This window comes from Martes martes (genome assembly GCF_963455335.1).
Source record: "Martes martes genome assembly, chromosome: 8".
Classification (NCBI taxonomy): Eukaryota; Metazoa; Chordata; class Mammalia; order Carnivora; family Mustelidae; genus Martes; species Martes martes.
This window is the reverse complement of record NC_137895.1, coordinates 129982203-130003538: the sequence shown is the minus strand read 5'-3', so window position 1 is coordinate 130003538 and position 21336 is coordinate 129982203. Positions and strand designations below refer to the sequence as shown.

Below are 21336 nucleotides of genomic sequence, written 5' to 3'. Positions count from 1 at the left end.
ATAAATACTTTTAAAACTTTTTATGTTTATGTAGCCATGGGATAAAAGAATGGGTGAGAAGCCATCATGAAAGATGTATTTTCAGGGAGTGATGTGTGGAAAGTGGGTAAGATTGTAAATGCCTGAGGTCGCAGTTGGCAATGACAATTTCTAGTTACCAGTCTTGGGGACAGCAATCTTTCTTACCTTTATGACCTAACATTTAGCATTGCTTTCCTTGAAATCAATTATATTAACTAGCATCAACTTGAATTTCACTCTTTTTTTTAGGCAGTTACTTTAAGAAGTCATTTAGTAAACTAAAATGTTTGCTTTCCTTTTTTTTTCTCCGAAAGCAGAAGCAAGGTGTAGTAGAATATGACAGGTACACATGAATTATAAGTTGAACCGACAGTTTAAATATGGAAAGTGTAACTCCAGGGTGTTAACTTGAATACTGTTTTTGAATTTTTAGTGGACAAGGGAAGTAATTATTTACTTGTTAAAGACGGCTGTTCCATTTAAAATACTCAGTTCACGATAGTGAAAAGGAACCTGAGGTGTACGTCCAAAGTAATAATGACTTTTTGGTAAACACACAGAGATACATACAACCAAATATATAGCCACTATGAGAAGGACAATATGTGTATCCCACAGATCTGCCAATTCCTTTTTGAAAAACTTTAATTTGCAATATTTTTTTAAAATTTTATTTTTTTCGGTGTTCCAAGAATCATTGTTTATGCACCACATCCCGTGCTCCATGCAATATGTGCCCTCCTTAATACCCACCACCAGGCTCACCCAACCCCCCACCCTTCACCCCTCCCCTCCAAAACCCTCAGTTTGCTTCTCAGAGTCCACAGTCTCCCATGGTTTGTCTCCCTCTCCGATTTCCCCCAACTCCCTTCTCCTCTCCATCTCCCCATGTCCTCCGTGTTATTCCTTATGCTCCACAAATAAGCGAAACCATATGATAATTGACTCTCTCTGCTTGACTTATTTCACTCAGCATAATCTCCTCCAGACCCGTCCATGTTGATACAAAAGTTGGGTGTTCATCCTTTCTGATGGAGGCATAATACTCCATTGTATATATGGACCACATCTTCCTTATTCATTCGTCCGTTGAAGGGCATCTTGGTTCTTTCCACAGTTTGGCAGCTGTGGCCATTGCTGCTATGAGCATTGGGGTACAGGTGGCCTTCTTTTCACTACATCTGTATCTTTGGGGTAAATATCTAGTAGTGCAATTGCAGGGCCATAGGGAAGCTAAGAGCAGTGGAAAGTCATTGAAAGGATTTAAGTAGGCAAATGACACAGTTGCTCTAATATACAGATTCTTGGAGTGGAGGGGTGATGGTAGGGTGGGAGGAGTGGATGCTGAATGGAGGAAGGCCATCTGGAAGCCAGTGGAAGTAATTCAGGTGAAACATGGTTATGGCCTTAGTGAAGGATGCGAGGGATGGATGGAAGTGGGGGATGGGTGGAACTGGATGTAGCTTCAATACATGGTATTGGCACGCATGGTTAATTATTGGGAAAAAATAATATAACCTATGTAGAATGCATATTATATGTAATATACAATGAATTCCAAATAAATTAAAGATTTGAGTGTAAAGGAATTGAACCATAATCGTGGGGTAGAGAAGAAATATTCACAACCTCGGGAAGACAGACAGACAGACACACACATTCACAGGAAAAGTAAAAAAAAAAAAAAAAAAAAAAAAAATCCATGAATGTGTTTAGAAGGAATTATTTATTTATATAAACAATCTACATTGTCTTTAATAAGATTGTGATCATTTATTACTTTGACTTTAATTTTACTTTTTACAAAGGGCTTTGATAAAGAAACCAAATAAATTTTCTCCATAATGCGTAATTGTATTTTTAAGTCAAACTATGGAGAAAGTAGAAGTTCCTATTTTCATTGCTCTGTTTGGTAAGATGACACACCTTTCACAGACAAAATAGAAGGTCGTTAAATATATGGCATGATGTTCATCTTCAGTTTGGATCATGGTCCCGGGGTCCTGGGTTCCAGTTTTTTGTTGGGCTCCTGCCTCTCCCTCTCCCCGCACCCTGCTTATGCTCTCTCTCACTCTCTCTCTCCAAGAACAAACAAACAAACAAAAGATTGAGAGAGAGCTGGGGGGTAAGGGCAGAGGGAGAGGGAGAGATAGAATCTCAAGCAGACCCTCTACTGAGCATGTAGCCCAACACGGGCTTCGATCCCACAACCCCGAGATCATGACCTGAGCTGAAATCAAGATTTGGATGCTTAGCCAACTTAGTCACCCAGGTGCTCCTGCATTTTTTCCATTATAAATAGAATGTATTACTTTTTGTTTTGCTTTATTTTGTGGATTTTTAACATTGTGATATTTTGTGGATTTGTCTTTGAGGCAACATAATTGTCCACCTCTAAGAGATAAGTTAGATAACTCTGCTTTTTTTTTGTTTTTTAAATAGCACTGTAATTCACATCTCGCATATTTCAGAATTTTATTGAGTCAATAAGTTGCCGAATTAAAATATCTGTACATTTAAAATTTTGATAGTGATTGCCAGCTTGCCCTTCGCCATAATCTGGACAGGTCCTCTCAGTGTACAGTGCCCACAGGTGTGCGTGAGAAGGTCCTTTCCCCTGTGTCCTCACAAGCCCTATTTAATTAATGTTCTTTTTCAGTTTTGTTAACTGATCACCCCAGGAATATATGTCAACACTTCCCCTATAGAGCTTGCCACCCTCAAGTCTCCAACAGCTAGGAAATGCTTGTCATTTTGTAACCATTGTAAGAATTAAAGCTTACATCCAGTCATTAAATCTCTGAATGGAGGGATGCCTGGGTTGCTCAGTCGGTTAGGCGTCTGACTCTTGGTTTTGGCTTAGCTCATGATCTCAGGGTTTTGAGGTGGAGCCCTGCTTTGGGCTCTGGGCTCAGTGCAGAGTCTGCTTGAGATTCTGTCTCGCTCTCCCTCTGAACTCACTTGTGGGTGTGCTCTCTCTCCCCACCCCAAATAAATAAATAAACAAACAAACATTTTTAAAAAATCTGCGTATTGGTCAGTTGCCATATGCAAACAATAAGTAATAATTACTCTTATTACTCAATAATGTTTATTAAATCTAGTCTTATTGTTCAAATCTTGAAGTCCAGGAAAAGTAATGAAGCATCAGAGAAACAACAAATGGTGAGAAAAAGGAAGTAGGGTAGTGAATAGCAGAAGGCCTCAGTAGATGAGATACAGTGTAGGAGCTTCCTGCAGCAATGGAGTTGGTGGCCTTTGGGGGAGCTGATGAAAGGTTGTGGATCTCTACTGAGACTTTGTGTCTACAGGAAGCAAAGAGAGTCATTAATAATAAGAACCACCTCCTAAGCATCACATGGCTACATTTAAGGCAAATCAACCTCTGTGAATCACCATTCAGAGGCTCGCTTTTTGATAAAACAGTGAAGTGACATCATCTCTAGAACATGGTATTATAATTTAGAAAGGGAGAATTTGGTAGGTTTTTTAAAAGGCAATAAAATAAAAAGATTTGTTGTAGTTTTTCAGCTTTCCAAAACGTGCATTTACCGGAAATTACTTATTGCCTGAGCATGTAGAATGGATGAGACTTTGTTTAAGCATGCAAAAGGGAAAAGTGAAGCTTCCTTTTGGAGGAATAAATCAGTGTTACTCATTCTTATGAGTTAGACACTTAATTCTGTGGACTTGACAGATACTTAGAAAATAGAATTGACTCCAGGGGGTCCAGAGCAGTGAAAGGCTGTGTGCCTGATGAGTTACAAGGCCTAGTGTTCAATTTCCTGCATAGTCTTCTGAGCAACAGGTAAACCCATCAGTTGTGATTGGGGTGGTTATGGCATATGGAAATTCAATTTTCTTATTTAGGTGTGTTGTCTTTCAAAAGGACAATCTGTATATTGAGGAGTAAATTCATCACAGTTAAAACAGGCAAATAGAATACAAAGTTACTTTTAGTTGTCCAAAATAGAAGTGTTGCTAACCAACAATATTTGTAAAGCAAAACTATTAATTAAGAGTTAGAAACTCAATATCTATAAATCTTAAAAATGTATTTTAGAATCCAGACATGGAGATTAATATAAAGCTAAGGAGGAAAAATACATAGCTGCTGTTGTTAATATTGCCTATCAACTATAATAATCACTTTATTTTAAAAGATGTTAGTTAGCGATCTCTAATAGTCTTAACTATGTCCAAGGTAGTTTATCACAGATATCCAGGTAGTGAGCATTTCTGATGTCCTTCATTCAACTCTTTATAGATCCATATCCATCCACTATCATTCCTGTCTTCCTGTCTGAAAGACTTCATATACCATTTTTTGTACTGCAAGTCTCTCTGGTGATAAATTCCTTCAACTTTTGTAGGTCTTTATAAAGTCTTCTCTATCCCTTCGTTATTAAAATATATTTTTGCTGGGTATAGAAATTCAAGTTGCCGGGTTTTTTGTTTTGTTTTGTTTTGTTTTGTTTTTAAAGATTCCACCTATTCATTTGACAGAGATCACAAGTAGGCAGAGAGAGAGAAAGGGAAGCAGGCTCCCCGCCGAGCAGAGAGCCAGATGCGGGGCTCGATCCCAGGACCCTGGGATCATGACCTGAGCCGAAGGCAGAGGCCTTAACCCACTGAGCCACCCAGGCGCCCCAGGTTGCCAGTTTTCTTTACGTATTTAAAAGATATTGCTCTTTTATCTTGTAGTTCACATTGTTTCTGATGTGTGTTGTGATTTTAATCATTTTTTCTTTGGCTGATTTTAAGATTTTTTTCTTTCTCAGTGGTTTTAAGCAATTTGATGTTACTTCTTGTTTGTTTGTTTTTTTTTCTTTGTTTGTTTGTTTGTGCTTGGATATGTTGAACTTCTTGGACCTAGGGCCTTTTATCCTCCCCTTTATCAAATTTGGAATAGTTTTTGCCATATTTCTTCATATATTTTTTAGCACCTCTCCTTTCTTTGGAGATGCCAGATAGGTGTATATAAGTTGTCCCATAGCCCAATAATGTTCTGTTCACAATTTTTTACTCTGTTTTCTCTTTGTGTTTTCATTTTGGAGAGTTTATAAATTGTTTTAACTGTAAGCGTTAATTTCATTCAGTGTGCTTTTTAAAAAATTTCATACATTATGTCTTTTATCTCTAGAAGTTTGAATCTTCCGTATATATGGCAAATCTCATTTCTAGTGTTTCCTCTAGCTTTTTAAGCATTTGGGATACAGTTACAGTAATTATTTTAATTTCCTTGTCTGCAGTCTATCTGTAATTTCAGGATTTGGTTTTATATAATTCTGTCATCTGTGTAAATTTTCAGGGTTTAGTTCTATGGTGTTACATTGTTCTTCATTTATGAGTAGTTATTTTCTTCTGTCTTCACATGCCTCATAACTTCTGTCAGTAATTGATTGACTCTCAGTTGTTGTGAGTTTTACTTTGAGTGATGATATTTTCATATTTTTATAGATGATATTCTTGAGGATTTTTTTTCTGTTATATAATTAAGTTATGTGGAAACATTTTGATCCGTCAGACTTGCTTTTAAGCTTTGTTAGGTGAGATCTTAGCGTTGTTTAATCTTGGATTAAGTATTTCCTACTATTAAGACACTATCCCTTTGTTAACTGTCCTCAATGCCCTGTGAATGCCAAGCTTTTCTCCTCTGAAGGAAACAGGAGTTATTCCTGCTCTGTGTGAGCGTTGGGAATTGTTCCCTGTAAGGCACTGTTTCTTAACCTTGTAACTATTGACGATATGGAGCTGGAAATTATTGGGGGGATGGGGCCTGGAAGACAGGGAACTGCCCTGTATGCTGTCAGAGGTTTAGAACCATCCCTGGCCTCTGTGCACCAAATGGCAGCAGCATCTTCCACTCTGTGACAATCTGAACTGTTTCCAGACATTGCCAAATGGCTACGGGGGAGTAAAATTGTTCTCAGCTGATAACCACTGCATTAATTGTTTCTGGTAATTTTTTTTTGTATGCATATACCTTGGCTGAAGACTCAAAGGGGACCTCCTACGGATCTCCAAAGCCCTGTGCCTGTCCCACCATCTTCTCTTTCATACTCTCCCCTGAGAACTTTAGTGCCTTGATCTCCCAGCATTCCTCATTGTGTTGTCTCACCTTAGGGAGACCAGTGGGTTCTGCCTGGGTACCTTCTTCCCCTACATGGCCAGGAAGCTCTGGGCTCATGACTCTCACATTTGTTTCCTGTCTCTCAGTAATCACCGTCCTTCATTGTCTGATGTCCAGTATCTTCCAAAACCATTGTTGCATCTTTCATTTTTTTATTTTTAGTTTTTTTGTCCTCTACTCTTTTCCAGTGGGGTCCCTATTAACTTCATCTTGGCTCTCATCCTCATTCCTGAATGGTATTTTTGCTAATACATAATTCTGGGCTGACTGTTATTTTTTTTCTAATCACTTTCAAGATATTTCACTGGCTTCTGGTTTCCATTGCTGCTAATCAGTCAGTTCTCAGTCATTTTTTTTTTTTTCTTGTATTTTTAAGATCTTCTGTCTTTGGCATTCTCTAGTTTCACTATAATATGTATCTAATCTTGGGTTTCTTTTTATTTCTTTTTTTTGGTTAAATTTAAATTTTTTATTATGTTCAGTTAGTCAACATATAGTACATCATTAGTTTCTGATGCTGAGCAGAGAGCCAGATTCGGGGCTTGATCCCATGACCCTGGGATCATGACCTGAGCCAAAGGCAGAGGCTTTAACCCACTGAGCCACGCAGGCACCCCGTAAGAGCCTCCTTTTCAAATAGTTGCCTGTTATGATTGTTAAGTCAAAATTATAATATGTTTGATTTTCTTTATAGTTGGATGTGCTTGGGATTTTATATTTGATTAATTTTTTCCCAAATGTTGACTTTGCTAGGCTTTGCTCTCTGTACATGATACTGTGGCTCAGAAGAATTACGATCCTGTATTACCACCGATGCCAGATGATATCGATGATGAAGAAGACTCAGTAAAAATCATTCGTCTGGTCAAAAATAGAGAACCCCTGGTGAGTTGTGGTCTACGTTTTGCTTAGATATGAGTAGATATCGTGATAAAACCAGACCTGATGGGGACATACCATTTATTCCTCTCTTTGAAACATAATTTTCCTGTGGTGTTAAACTTTAAAACAGAGTATACATGTCTAAAAAACATTATTTAGAAAAATGGGGGGGAAAAGCCAAATAAAATGGCATGCATTTTCTTGGTTATAAATAGCAGTAATTTGTAAGATGGGATTTTGACATTTATAAAAGAAAGCATAATGTGCCAGTCACAGCTGATTAAAGATGAAAAGGTGCAACCAAAAATAATTGCTTATGGCTCTTCTAGAAAGCTGATTTATTTTAAAGTAAAGAGAAAAAATTTATCAAATGTCTGTTATTTCAAAATGTAAATATCCCCATTTATTTTAGCACTAGAATTTATACAATGTCAGATTACATCAAGGGGGTTATGGTGGGCAGAATGATGCCCAGTGATGTCATGTCCTAGTCTTCAGAACCTGTGAAATATTACTTTAAATATCAAAGGGACTTGTCATGATTTGGTAAGAGTCTTGAGATGGGAAGATTATCCTGGTTTAGATGGTGGGCCTTCTGTCATCACAAGGATTTTTACCGAAGTGGAAAGGGGAGGCAGGGAGGCAGAGTCACAAGAGGCAATGATTTAAAGCAAAGGTTGATGTTGCCATGAGCCAAGGAATGCCAGAAGTTTCTAGAAACTGGAAAAAGCTCAAGGATCAGATTCTCTCCTAGATCCTTCAGAAGGAACACAGCCCTGCTGACACCTTGATTTTAGCCCCAGACACTCATTTTGACCCTCTGACCTCCTGAAGTATAAGATAATATATTTGGGTGGTTTTAAGTCACTACCTTTGTATGGCGCATTTGTCACAGCAGTAGGATATGAGTACAGAGTGCATCCATATTTTGATGAAACTATGTTCAGAAGAAAAGTAAATGTTATTGTCTAGCAGTTGATTTTAAATGTGTTGTGGCTCGTTTTGATTACTTAAGACATTTTTGTGTTTAATGTCGATAATAAATTTATGCTTTTCATCTGTGGTTATAAGCTCTGTACTAGTAACCTAAATATCTCTTGGTATTTATTTTGAAGGTGACATACTTAGTAAGGCTAAACAGTATGCAGTTTGGGTATAGAAAGATCTACCTCTGGGCCTATCACCCTGAAGTGACTAATTCTTGGTGGCTTCTGTGTATCCCTCAGTAAGAATTTTTTGTTTTGCATTTTTTGTTTTGACAAATTCAGGCTCTTAGATAATCGAAAGGAGTTCAGTAATTCCTTAGTAATCATTTCTTGGATCAGTCATAGTTTCCCCAGGGGCAGCAAGGTTTTGGGTGTGTTGGTTTGGTGAGCTAACATTTAAACTGTCATCAGCAACGTGTAAGTCCCACGCCTCTCCTGATCGAATCAGATCTTCCAGATGTTTGTCAGAGAAATTAGGCGTACACTGCACTGAGATGTTTCAAAAGTTTTAACTGTGCCTGCTGAAAATCGGTTTCCATCTAAGAAGCAATTGAATGAATTATACCGAATACCCTGAAGTGGTGTTATCATACTTTGTTCCTGAACATATCACGTGTGTTAGCTAGTACGTATGTAACCATGGAAGTAATTAGCCCTAACATGAACATCATCGGCCTTTGTCGGTTAGCTTCTTAAAGTTTATATCCTATAGTATGTTTAAAATGAGGATCTGAACTAGGGTAATGGTGAGAGCTATATATGTTAGGTTTGATCAGACCAGGAGGATCTTTGGATAATACAGTGCAAGAGAAGAGGGGAAGTAAAAACTACCCCAGGACGTTATTTAGGGGGGAGAAGTACTGTACATTTGGTTAGCAAGAATAGAAGGAAAGGCATGGCAATAAAAATTTCAAGTTTCCCTACGGTTAAGACAGAGCCTGTGGGGCTATGCAGGTGCTAAGAAGAGGCTAGAAATTGTTAATTACAACTTAACAATTACATTAAGTTGTTTAAAAACTAATTATTTCTTGGGGAGCGTGGCTCAGTCAGTTGAGTATCTGACTCTTGATTTTGGCTCAGGTCATAATCTCAGAGTCATGGAGCCCGCTTAGGATTCTCTCTCTCTCTCTCACTCTCTTCCTCTGCCTCCCCACGCTAAATAAATAAATAGGTAGGTAGGTAGATAGATAAGTAAAATTTAAAAATTATTTCTCTTAAGCATGAGAATGTTTTCTGGATTTGTAACATTTGTATATTCTGGAGATATCTTAAATATTTCTTGGAATTGTTCAGTTTCTTATTCCTGTATCATGGTATAATTTGGCAATTTTGTATGCTTAAGAGCATTTTCTTTCTACTTCTTCATTTTCTCTCTACTCCCTCTTATGTGGGATGTTTAAAAATTCTAATTCCATTGCACTTTTATCCATTATTCTTATTCTGCTTTTTGCCTCTTTTTACATAAATTAAAAAATTTTTTTTCTGTTTCTCCATTATTTAAAAGTAAATTAATAATCAAAGCTTTTCCCCAAACGTATGTAGTTAACTTCTTTGCATGCTACGTTTATTTTTTATACTAATATTCCATATATAAGGCAATTTCAAGTGCTTTTAAGTCATTTTACTTTAAAAAAATTATTTTAGTCACTGGTCCTTTGTCTTCCTAGTAAGCCACAATTTGCATCTTTTTTGTTCAAGGAGCTGTATTTAAAAAAAACAAAATAAAACAAAAAACCGCAAATAGAAAACAACATCTACATGGGATGGAGAACTCCCCCAAATTATTTGTTAGGATTCCTGAAAAAATTATTAAGATTTCAGATGTCATTTCAACCTTGGAATATGAGATCAAGGAAGGCAAATACTTGTCTTGAAAGTTTTTTCATCTGAATGTATAATTATTGTATTGCTTTTAGTTTGACAGCTATTGTAAAGTAAGAGTATTGGATGAATAAACTTAAAGTTTAAAAAATGAACTAGTCAGAAAAGTAGAAAATAGTCATTTTCAACAAGCTTGTCATTTTGTATTTGTCAAATGTCATTTGTCATTTGGAGAGGTTATTGGAAAAGCCACAACCACCAAAGGGGTAGGGGATCGAGGGAGAAGAAGAAACTGGGAGAAGATTGAGTCTGAGGCATCCTTAGGAGAATGAATCCAAGCAGTTAAGAATCAAATAGTTAAAATGAGGGACGCCAAGCCGAAATAAAATTCTAGTGATTAGATGGTTAGTAAATGTTTGGCAAATGATTCAGGAGGAAAGGCCATAAGATTTAGTAATCGGGGGTTAGTTTATCAGTGTTATTTAAGAGTGTAATTTTGGGGGCACCTGGGTGGCTCAGTGGGTTAAAGCCTCTGCCTTCGGCTCAGGTCGTGATCCCAGGGTCCTGGGATCGAGCCCTGAATCAGGCTCTCTGCTCAGCAGGGAGCCTGCTTCCTCCTCTCTCTCTCTCTCTGCCTGCCTCTCTGCCTACTTGTGATCTCTGTCTGTCAAATAAATAAAATCTTTTAAAAAAATGTAATTTGGGGGGTGCCTGGTGACTCACTTGGTTAAGGATCTGACTCTTGATTTCAGCTCAGATCATGGTCTCAGGGTCCTGGGATTGTGTCCTGCATCAGGCTCTGTGCTCGGGGAGGGAGTCTACTCGAGGATTCTCTCCTTCTCCCTCTGCCCCTCTCCCACCCACTCACTCACTCCTGCCACACTCTCTCTCTCTCTCAAATAAATAAACCTTTTTAAAAAATATAATTTTGTTTGTTAGACTGAGTTATAATGTAGTGAAATAAATACCAAGCTTGCATTAGATGACCTAAATGGGAAGCTTTAAGGTGTCACTTATTTGCTCTGTATCCTTATAGGAAAAAGTCACTTAGCCTCTCAGCCTCAGCTTCCTTATTAGATAATCAGGAGATATGCCTCTACAAGAGTGTTTTAATATCCCCTAGCATGATGTACTTGAAATGCTTTGTAAGTTTTTATGCATTACCACACATTATGTGACTGTTTCACAGAATGATGATATGGTAGGAGCTCTAAATGACAGTTATTGAAGGAGAGGACCATTTCCAGGGAAAAGAGGCAGTGAACACAGATCATGTAGGTATTTGCCATGGAAAGGTGAGAGGGAGATAGTTTGAGGGAAGTGATGGTTAAATGAATGGAGAAAAGGAGAGAAAAGACACTGGTCAGGATGCAGGGAGCAGAGCTGTCCTCCCTCCCCATGATTTTAGAATAATTTTTATCCGTTTTATACAGAAATAATAATAAATACTAATTTTTAAACAAGCTTAAGAAAATGACATTCTGTTAGTGAGTGAGTGGATTATGATCCTGAATTCAGTTTTTGGCATGGTTCGTTCTTTCTTCCTTCAGAATTGCGGTGCTCGAACTTCAGTATCTGAAGAACTACCTGAGGTGATTACCTAAAATGCAGACTTCCCAGCTTCTATCCCCTAGAGAGTCTGCATCAGTAGGTTTTATATGGGGCCTGGAATCTAGATTTTTAAAAAATGTCTCCAGTATTCTTGATGCAAGTGTTTGGTAGATGATACTTAAAACCATGTTGATTTCAAAGGTTCAACCTGAAATCACCTGTACTACCAGCTGAAGGAGGAGGTCTTAGAATATTGGCAGTATTGTAGGAGATGCAATTTTTATGTAGAACATCATGATAGCCCAGTCTCAGCAATCCTCTTTTGTAAACTAATTTACAGCAGTAACAAGACACATTTAAACAGAATTATAGAATAATGGGATGCCTGGGTAGCTCAGTTGGTTCTGTGTCCAACTTTGATTTTGGTTCAGGTCATGATCTCAGGGTTGATGAGATCAAGCCCTGTGTAAGGGCCCTGTGCTGAGCGTGAAGCCTGCTTGAGATTCTCTCTTGCCCTCTCCCTCTGCTCCTCCCCTGCTTGTGTGTGCGCACTTTATCTCTTTCTCCAAAATCATATGGCATAAGTTTAGAATACCTATATAAGAAAATATGGAAGAACTAAAACATTTGATACAATTTTAATTCATTTTTGCCTTTGTAGACTTTCGTATAATATGACATGTCATGTGCTCTTTTTTATTGAGTTTTGATTTTCGTGCAACTACATTCCACTGGGAATACGTCAAAGAATTGTGGTAAGAGAGGTTTGGGAAGCAATATAGAAGTAGAAATCTTTAAGAATGAAGGGATCAAAATGAAGATTGAGTCAAGTGCAGGTGTCATGTAGAAAGTGAGAGATGATTTCTCTGAGTCTGTAGTTCACCCTCGAGGGATACGTAAAACCAGCAGATAGCAAGCAGTTCTGTTTCCAAGATTCCTATCTACAGCAGGGTAACCCTTCGGTGTTGGCGTGCTCTTCTTTATCTACATAGTCTAGAAATGATTTCATCCAGCCCATGGCTTTAAAAGTAATCTGTGTGTCAGTGACTCCCAGATCTGTTTTTCTCTCAGATCTTTTTTCTGAGTTTTAAATTCGTATGTCCATCTGTGTACTTGATATCTCCATTGGAATGTCTGATGGACATCTCTGTCTTGACATGTCCAGAAGTAAACTGATCTTACCCCCAAATCCGTTCCCCTTCTAAGACTCCTCCTCTTAGTTGATTACAATCCCATCTTCCTCACTGCTCAGCCAAAACCCAGAGTCAATCTTTGATACCTTTCTTCTTTCATGTCCCATTTTTGGTCCGTTGGGAATTCTTTTGGCTCTGCCAATAACATATCCAGACTATTCATCACTTCTCCTCCTGCCAGTCAGATCCAAGCCTCCTTCATTTTGACCCTGGAGTATTTTAACAACCTCCAGTTTGTTTCTTTGCTTTAGCTTTTACAGTCCTTCACCCTTAGACAATAGGTCTCAGAGTGAGGCTGTTGGATTATAGCACTTCTGCTGTTCAGGTTCTCCCTGTTTCTTTCAGAATAAAATCCAGAGCCCTCACAAGGATCTACATGATCTGGCTCTCTGTTAACCATCTGGCCTTAGTTCCTACTGCTTCTCCCTTCTTTCTTTAGTCCAGCCACACTGCGTTTTTTGGTTTTCTTGATCATTCTATTCATAGCCCCATCTCAGCACTTTTATGCTATTTTCATCTATTCTTTCTCTCTGGCTAACTCCCATCTCTCTCTCTCTCTCTTTTTTTTTTAAAGAAAGGGAGAGGGGAGGGGCAGAGAGTGGAAGAGAGAGAATTTTTTTTTTTTTTTAATTTATTTGACAGACAGAGACCACAAGTAGGCAGAGAGAGGAGGAAGCAGGCTCCCTGTTGAGCAGAGAGCCTGATGCCGGGCTCGATTTCAGGACCCTGGGATCATGACTCGATCTGAGGGCAGAGTCTTTAACCCACTGAGCCACCCAGGTGTCCCAAGAGAGAGACTATTAAGCATGCTCCATGATCAGCACAAAGCCTCTTTCAGGGCTCTGTCTCACAATGCTGAGATCATGACCTGAATGGTGGACCTAGACACCCTCCCCTTCATCTCCTTTTTTCTTTCTTTACTCAGTGTCATTTTCTCATTGAGGCATGTCTTTCCACTGTTTTTCTTCTACCTGCCCTGGCACTACCGATCTTTCTCACCTTGCCCTTTCTCATACCCATGGTGTTGACCACTTTTTAACGCACCATATATCTCATTATTTCATCTTTTATTGTTCTCTCTTGTTAGATGTAAGCTCCACAAGGGGCCAGAAATTCTTAGTTTGTTTCATGACTGTATTACAAGTTCTTCAAAAAGAACCTGGCACAGGGTAGGTTCTCAGTAAATATTTGTCAACTTCATTGAGTCACAGAATAAGTCACTAGCAGTAAGGGGTGCCTGGGTGGCTTAGTCAGTTAAGTCTGCCTTGGGCTCAGGTCATGATCCCGGGGTCCTGGGATTGAGCCCCACATCGGGTTCCCTGCTCGGCAGGGAGTCTCCTCCTCCCTCTGCTTGTGTGCTCTCTTTCTCTCTCAAGTAAATAAGTAAAATCTTAAAAAAAAAAAAAAAAAAGGACTAGCAGTAAGCACAACAAACTGAATGGTCTTACATTGAAAAATAGTATAATTCCTAGTGAAGAAAGAGATTTATGCCAGTTACCTAATTCTGTGTTATAAACCACCCCAAATTTTGTGGCTAAGACAATATTATTATATTTCGTAGTTTTAGAGGTTGATAGGCTCAGTGGGTGGTTCTTATTTAGAGTCCCTCACATGTACAGTTAGGTGGTGGTTGAGACTGGAGTTGTCTGTGAACTTCATTCCTAGGACTAATGCCTGGGTTGGGATGGCTGAGAAGTTGGGGACTGATCAGTCATCTCCTTCTAGGTGTTACCTCCATTTGGCTAGTGTGAGCTGACTCACAGTATGGCAGGAGTCATGATTTCTTATGGTATCTGACTTCCCAAAGAGCCAGTATTTCAAGAGGCCTGGGAGGCAGCTGCAATTCTTCTCATAGCCTTAAATGACTTAATACCATTTTTGCCACTTGATATGGGAATGTAGCATGCACATACAAAAAAGGAAGGAATTGTTGATCTCCATCATAGATAAACCACTGCAAGGGCAATGGACTTATAAATTTATGAGTAAAAGGTTATAGAAAGCTACAGGGTAAGCAGTATTGAATAATAGTTAAGATTAAAAATAAGCAATTCTGATGAGTTTGCCTTAGATAAGTCCTGACTTTACTGCACACTAATTTTCTGATCTTAGACAAATTAGAGCCATTTGTGATTACTTTCTCATCTATAAAATATGAATAAATAGGGACTTGGGTTCAAGATGGCGTGTAGGAAGATCCTGAACTCCATCCCTCCCTCCCATATATACAACAAATGCACAACTGCATATAGAATAATTTGAAAAAGACCAGAAAACTGGATGAACAGAACCTCTAAAATAAAGGGCAAAAAGGACAGCATTGAGATGGATAGGAGAGGACCATCTTGCCAGAAACAATCCACTGTATGTTCAGTGATCCACAGTGAAGGAGAATCTCAAAAATACAGAAGTTTTCTCTGAGTGAGGGGTTTATGTTCCACATCAGGCACCCCAAACCCTTAGATCATGCATGAGAGAGATGAGGCCCCTAAATGCCAGACTTTGAAAACCAACAGAGATTATATTCAAGAAAACCATGGAACTATAGGGAATGGAGAACTGGCTCTTAAGGGTTCATGTGTAGACTCATTCACCCAGGGACTCAGTGTGAAAACTCTAATTTGAAAAGCACTTAGACCATATGTGAAGGAGACCCACTTACTAATCTTAAAGTGCTTATCAGAGAGGCAGAAAACTTTTGGAACTTTTCCCAGGAATGGAGACACTGGCAGGTGCCGTATTTGTGACCTTATCTACCTTGTTTAAGTTGGTGAGGGTGGGAGTCATTTAGGAACTAGACCTCTAACCTGCTAGAGATGCAGGATGTGCCAGCTGAGAATCCTGCCAACCCCACACTGCAACTGTGGATCCCAGCTGGGCCAGCCAACAGCCCTGCCTACCCCTTTGCCACAGTGTAGCCTCGTGCTGCTCAGGGCAGCCATGCATTACAGCCAGGCTGGGCACTAGCCCAACACACTGCTGTAACACAACACACACATGTGGCAGGGTCATGTCTGCTGTGTGACATAAGATTCATGCATCCCATACATGGGATGCTTCTTGAGCCCCTAGCTCTGGTCAGAGGGGATTGAGTTTCTAGGCCATAAGACATCTCCTTTGAAAGGTCACTCCTGCAATACTAGGAGAAGTGATTGATTTACCTAGTACATGGAAACAAACAGAGAATCAGGCAAATATGAGACATAAAATATTCCAAACAAAACGTGACAAAACATTAGAAAATGACATTGATGAAATGGAAAGAAGCAACATATCTGATAATTCAAAGTGGAATGGTCGTAAAGATGCTCACTGAAGTCAGAAGAAAATCGGATAAACACAGATCCTCAACAAAGAAAAAATATAACAAAATTCCCAACAGAAGGTACAGAGCTGAACAATACAGTAATTGAACTGAAAAATATACTAGAGCAATTCAACAGACTGGATGAAGCCGAAGATCAGATCAGCAAGCTAGAAGAAAAAGCAATAGAAGTCACTCAGACAGAGCAGCAAAAAAGAAAAAAATGAATGAAAAAAAATGAAGATAATTTAAGGAACCTTTGAATCAATGTCAAGTGGAATAACATTCACATTATAGGGTTCCAAATACAAGATAGGGCCAGAAAGCTTATTTGAAAAAATAAGGGCTGAAAACTTTTCTAATATGGATAAGAAAATAGATCTAGAGCTTCATGAAGTCCAGAGAGTTCCAAATAAGAAGAACCCAAAGAAATCCATACCAGGACACATTATAATTAAAAAAGTAAAAGAGAGAATCTCAAAAAGCTGCAAACAACTTACTGAGTCAAGTAAGAATATCAGCAGATTTTTCAGCAGAAACTTTGCAGGCCAGAGAGAGTGGTATGACATATTCAAAGCACTAAAGGAGAAAACTTCTAACCTAGACATCTCTACTGGTAAGTTTAGTACTCAGATTTGAAGGAGAGATTAAAATTTTTACAGATAAGCAAAAGCAGGAACGGTTCATCATCAATAAACTGGCTCTATCAGAAATGTTAGAGGGACTTCCCTAAATTGAAAAAGAAATGGCACTAATAATAAGAAAGTGTACGAAAGTAAAAATGTCACTGGAAAAGGTAAATATATGGTAAAGATATTGGATCAACTGCTAACAAGGCAAGATTACTTACAAAAATAATAAAATTGACTAAAATTACAGTAATTAATTAAGGGGAGGCACAAAATAAAGAGGTATAAAGCATGACATAAGAAATATAAAACAAGGGAGGCAGGAAGAAAAAAATGTAAAGTTTTAAAATATGTTCAAGTTAAGTTGCTGTCTACTCAAAACAGACCACTATATACACGGGAAGTTATAGGTGGACTTCACAGTAACCACAAAGCAAAATTTATACTGAATACAAAAAGAAAATGAGAAAGGAATCTAAACAATATAAAAGGAAACCATTGAACCGCAAGGGAAGAGAGAGAAAATAAGAACAGATGGCAACCATGAAAACAGCCAGAAGACAATTAACAAAATGGCATTGAGTATGTATGTACCTATCAGTAATTACTTTAAATGAACTTAATATTCCAGTCAAAGACAGAGAGTGGTTGAGTGGATTTAAAAAAAAAAAATCCGTATGCTCTCTTTAAGAGGCTCACTTCAGAAGTAAGGACATACGTAAACTGAAAGAGTGGAGAAAGATACTCCATGCAAATGGAAACAAAAAGCTGGCATAGCTATACTTAGACAAAATAAACTTTAAAACAAAAACTATAGTTAATAAAAAAGGGTGTTATGTAGTGAAAAAGTTCAATCCAACAAGAAGACATAACATTTATAAATATATATGCACGAAATATAGAGGCACCAAGATATATAAAGCAAATATTACAGACCTAAAGGGAGAAATTGACAGTAATACAATAATAGTAGGGAACTTTTAACATCACACTTACATCAGTAAGTGTGGATACATCTTTTTTTTTTTTTTTTTTTTTTTTTTAAATTATTTAATTTTTTATTTGACAGAGAGAGAAATCACAAGTAGGCAGAGAGGCAGGCAGATAGGAAGGGAGAAGCAGGCTCCCCGCCGAGCAGAGAGCCCGATGCGGGGCTCGATCCCAGGACCCTGGGATCATGACCTGAGCCGAAGGCAGAGGCCCAACCCACTGAGCCACCCAGGTGCCCCAGTGTGGATACATCTTTAAAACAGAAAGTCCATGAGGAAACCGTGGCTTTGAACAATACATTAGACCAGATGGACTTAATAGATATGTACAGAACATTCCATCGAAAAAGAACAGAATACACATTCTTCTGAACTGCACATGGAACATTCTCCAGGGTAGATCATGTTAGGCTACAAAACTGGTCTCAAATTCAAGAAGAGGAAATATCAAACGTCTTCACCCACAATGGTATAAAACTAGAAATCAATTATAAGAAGAAAATTGGGAAAATTGGGAAATCAATTATAAGAAGAAAATTGGGAAAACTCCTAATATAGAGATCAGACAACATGCTGTTCAACAATCAGTGGGTCACTGAAGAAATCAAATAAGAAATGAAAAAGTACCTAGGGATAGAAATGAAAATAGGAACACCACAAATCCAAATTTTTAAAATCTGTGAAAGTGATTCTAAAAGGGAAATTCATAGCAGTACAGGCCTCCCTCAAGTAAATCTTAAATACTCTAATTTTACACAAAAAGGAAGCCCATAGTTAGTAGAAGGAAAGAAATATTAAGATCAGAGCAGGAATAAAGGAAAGAGACAAAATGATAGAAAAGGTCAATGAAACTAAGAGCTGGTTCTTTAAAAAGATAAAGCAAATTGACAAACCTTTGGCCAGACTCACCAAGAGAGAGGATTCAAATAAAATCAGCAATGAAAGAGGAGTTTCAACTGACACCACAGAAATACAAAGAATCGTGAAACTATGAACAATTATATGCCAAACGAACTGGACAGCCTAGAAGAAATGGATAAATTCCTAGAAACATAAAATTTTCTAAGACCAAGTGATAAAGAAATAGGAAATCTGTATAGACCAATTACTAGCAAGGATATTGAATTAATAATCGGAATTTCCCAATAAAAGTCTAGGACCAGATGGTTTCACAGGTTATCAAACATTCAAAGATTTAATATATATCCTTTTAAAACTCTTACAAAAAGTTGAAGGGGAGGGAGCACTTGATGAGTTTTAAAGCTTTACCCTGATACCAAAACTAGACAAGAATACCACATATACACAAAATTACAGGCCAATATCATTAATGACACTGATGAAAAAATTCTCACCACAATATTAGCAAACTGAGTTCAGTAATACATTAAATGGATCATAAGCCACGATCAAGTGGGATTTAGTCCAGGGAATCAAGAATGGTTCAATGTCCATAGATCAATCAACATGACATACCACATTGACAAAATAAGGGATAAAAATCATATGATCTTAGTAGATGCAGAAAAATCATTTGAGAAAATTCAACATCCATTTATACAATCCAAACTCAACGAAGTGAGGAGAGATAATAAAGGCCATATATGACAGACCCACAGCTAATGTCATACTCAACGGTAAAAAGCTGGCAGTTTTTCCTCTAAAATCAGAAACAAGAAGAGGATTACACCCTATTGCCACTTTTATTTAACACAGTACTGGAAGTCCTAGGCACAGCAATTAAGCAAGAAAAAGAAGTAGAAACCATCCAAGGGAGGAAGAACTAAAACTATAACTATTTGCAGTTGACATAATATTATATGTAGAAAATCCAAAGACTGCACCAAAACTGTTAGAACTAATAAATGGATTTAGTGAAGTACAGGGATACAAAATTATCATAACAGAAATTTGGCATTTCTATATATGAATAATGAATTATCAGAAAGAGCAATTAAGAAAACAATCTCCAAAACGAATAAAATACTCAGGAATAAATTTAACCAAGGAAGTGAAAGATCTGTGTATGGAAAACCATGAAATTGATGAAAAAGAAGACACAAATAAATGGAAAGATAGTTCATGGTCATGGATTGGAAGAATTAATGTTGTTAAAATGTCCATACTACCTAAAGCAATCTACAGATTCAGTACAGTCCCCTCTCAAAATTCCATGGGCATTTTTCATGGAACTATAACAATTCTAAAATTTGTATGGAAGCACAGAAGATCCCAAGTGGCCACAGTTATCTTGAGAAAGAAGAACAAAGTTTGAGGCCTCATGCTCCTTGATTTGAAATCATACAACTATAGTAATCAAAACAATCTGGTATGGGCATAAAAACAGACACACTGACCAATGGAACTGAACTGAGAGCCCAAAATTAAACCCACACATACTATGGACAATTAATTTGCAACAAAAGAACCAATAACATACAATGGAGAAAGAAAAGTCTTTTCAATAAATGGTGTTGGGAAAAACTGGGCAGCCACATGTGGAACAATGAAACTTGACCACTGTCTTGTACTATACTCTAAAATTAACTCATAGTGTTATATATTAAAGACCTGAATGAAAGACCTGAAACTGTAAAATTCCTAGAAGAAAACATAGGTGGTAAGCTCCTCAACACGTGTCTTGGCAATATTTTTGTAGATCTGGCTCCAAAAGCAAGGGAAACAAAAATAAACAAATTGGACTACATCAAACTTCTGCAGCAAATCATTGAAATGAAAAGATAATCTACTGAATAGAAGATTTTTGCAAATTATATATCCGATAAGGGATAATGTCCAAAATGTATGACGAACTTCTACAACTCAAAAAATAAAATAAAATAACAAAACAAACCCCAAACAACTGAATTAGAAAATGGGCAGAGGATCTGCATGGACACTTTTCCAAAAAGACATCCAGATGGCCAATAGGCACATGAAAAGATGCTCAATATCAGTAATTACTAGGGAAGTGCAAATCAAAACTGCATTTGATGTCACCTCACATCAGTTAGAATGGGCATTATCAAAAAGACAAGATATAACAAGTGTTGGTGAGGATGTGGAGAAAAGGGAACCCTTGTATATCGTTCATGGGAATGTAAATTAGTGCAGCCACTATGGAGAAGAGTAGGGAGACTTCTCCATACTGTTAAAAAATTAAGACTGAACTAACATATGATCCATCTGTTCCACTTCTGGCTGTTTATCTGAAGAATATAAAAATACTGACTTGAAAAGGTGTATGCCCTGGGTGCCTGCGTGGTTCATTTGGTTAGGTATCTGCCTTCAGCTCGGGGTATGATCCCATGGTCCTGGGATTGAGTTCCTCATTGGGCTCCCTGCTCAGCAGGGGGTCAGCTTTTCCCTCTACCCCTCCCCCCTGCTCATGATCTCTCTCTCTCTCTCTCTCTCTCTCCCCCTAATAAAGAAATAAAATCTAAAAAAAAAAAAAAAGATACATGCTCCCCTATATTCATTGTACCATTATATACAATAACTGAGATCTGGAAAGAACCTAAATGTCCAGTAGTAGACAAACAGGTGAAGGAGATATGGTGTGTACGTATATACAGCAGAGTATTACCCCACCATTAAAAAGGAATGAAATCTTGCCATTTGTAACAACATGGAAGACCTTGAAGGTGCTATCCTAAGTGAAAGAAGTTAGAGGATGACAAATACCATATAATTCTATTCATATGTGAAATCTAGAAAAAAGCAAATGAACAAATAAATTCGTAGATACAGACAACTGATTGGTAGCTACCAGAAGGTTGGCTGGGGGACAAAATGGGTGAATGGGGCCAAGTATATGGTGATGGGTG

General features: G+C 37.9%; 1 protein-coding gene across 2 annotated transcripts in view; it reads left to right on the top strand.

The window, feature by feature from the left end:
* MPP7 (MAGUK p55 scaffold protein 7) overlaps positions 1–21336 on the top strand; it is a 290474-nt gene that overhangs the window by 183110 nt on the left and 86028 nt on the right. For both annotated transcript variants that reach the window (XM_080812558.1, XM_080812557.1), the window contains one exon: positions 6908–7039. In XM_080812558.1, coding sequence (XP_080668684.1) covers positions 6908–7039 — 132 coding nt within the window. The remainder of the gene's footprint in view (positions 1–6907; positions 7040–21336) is intronic.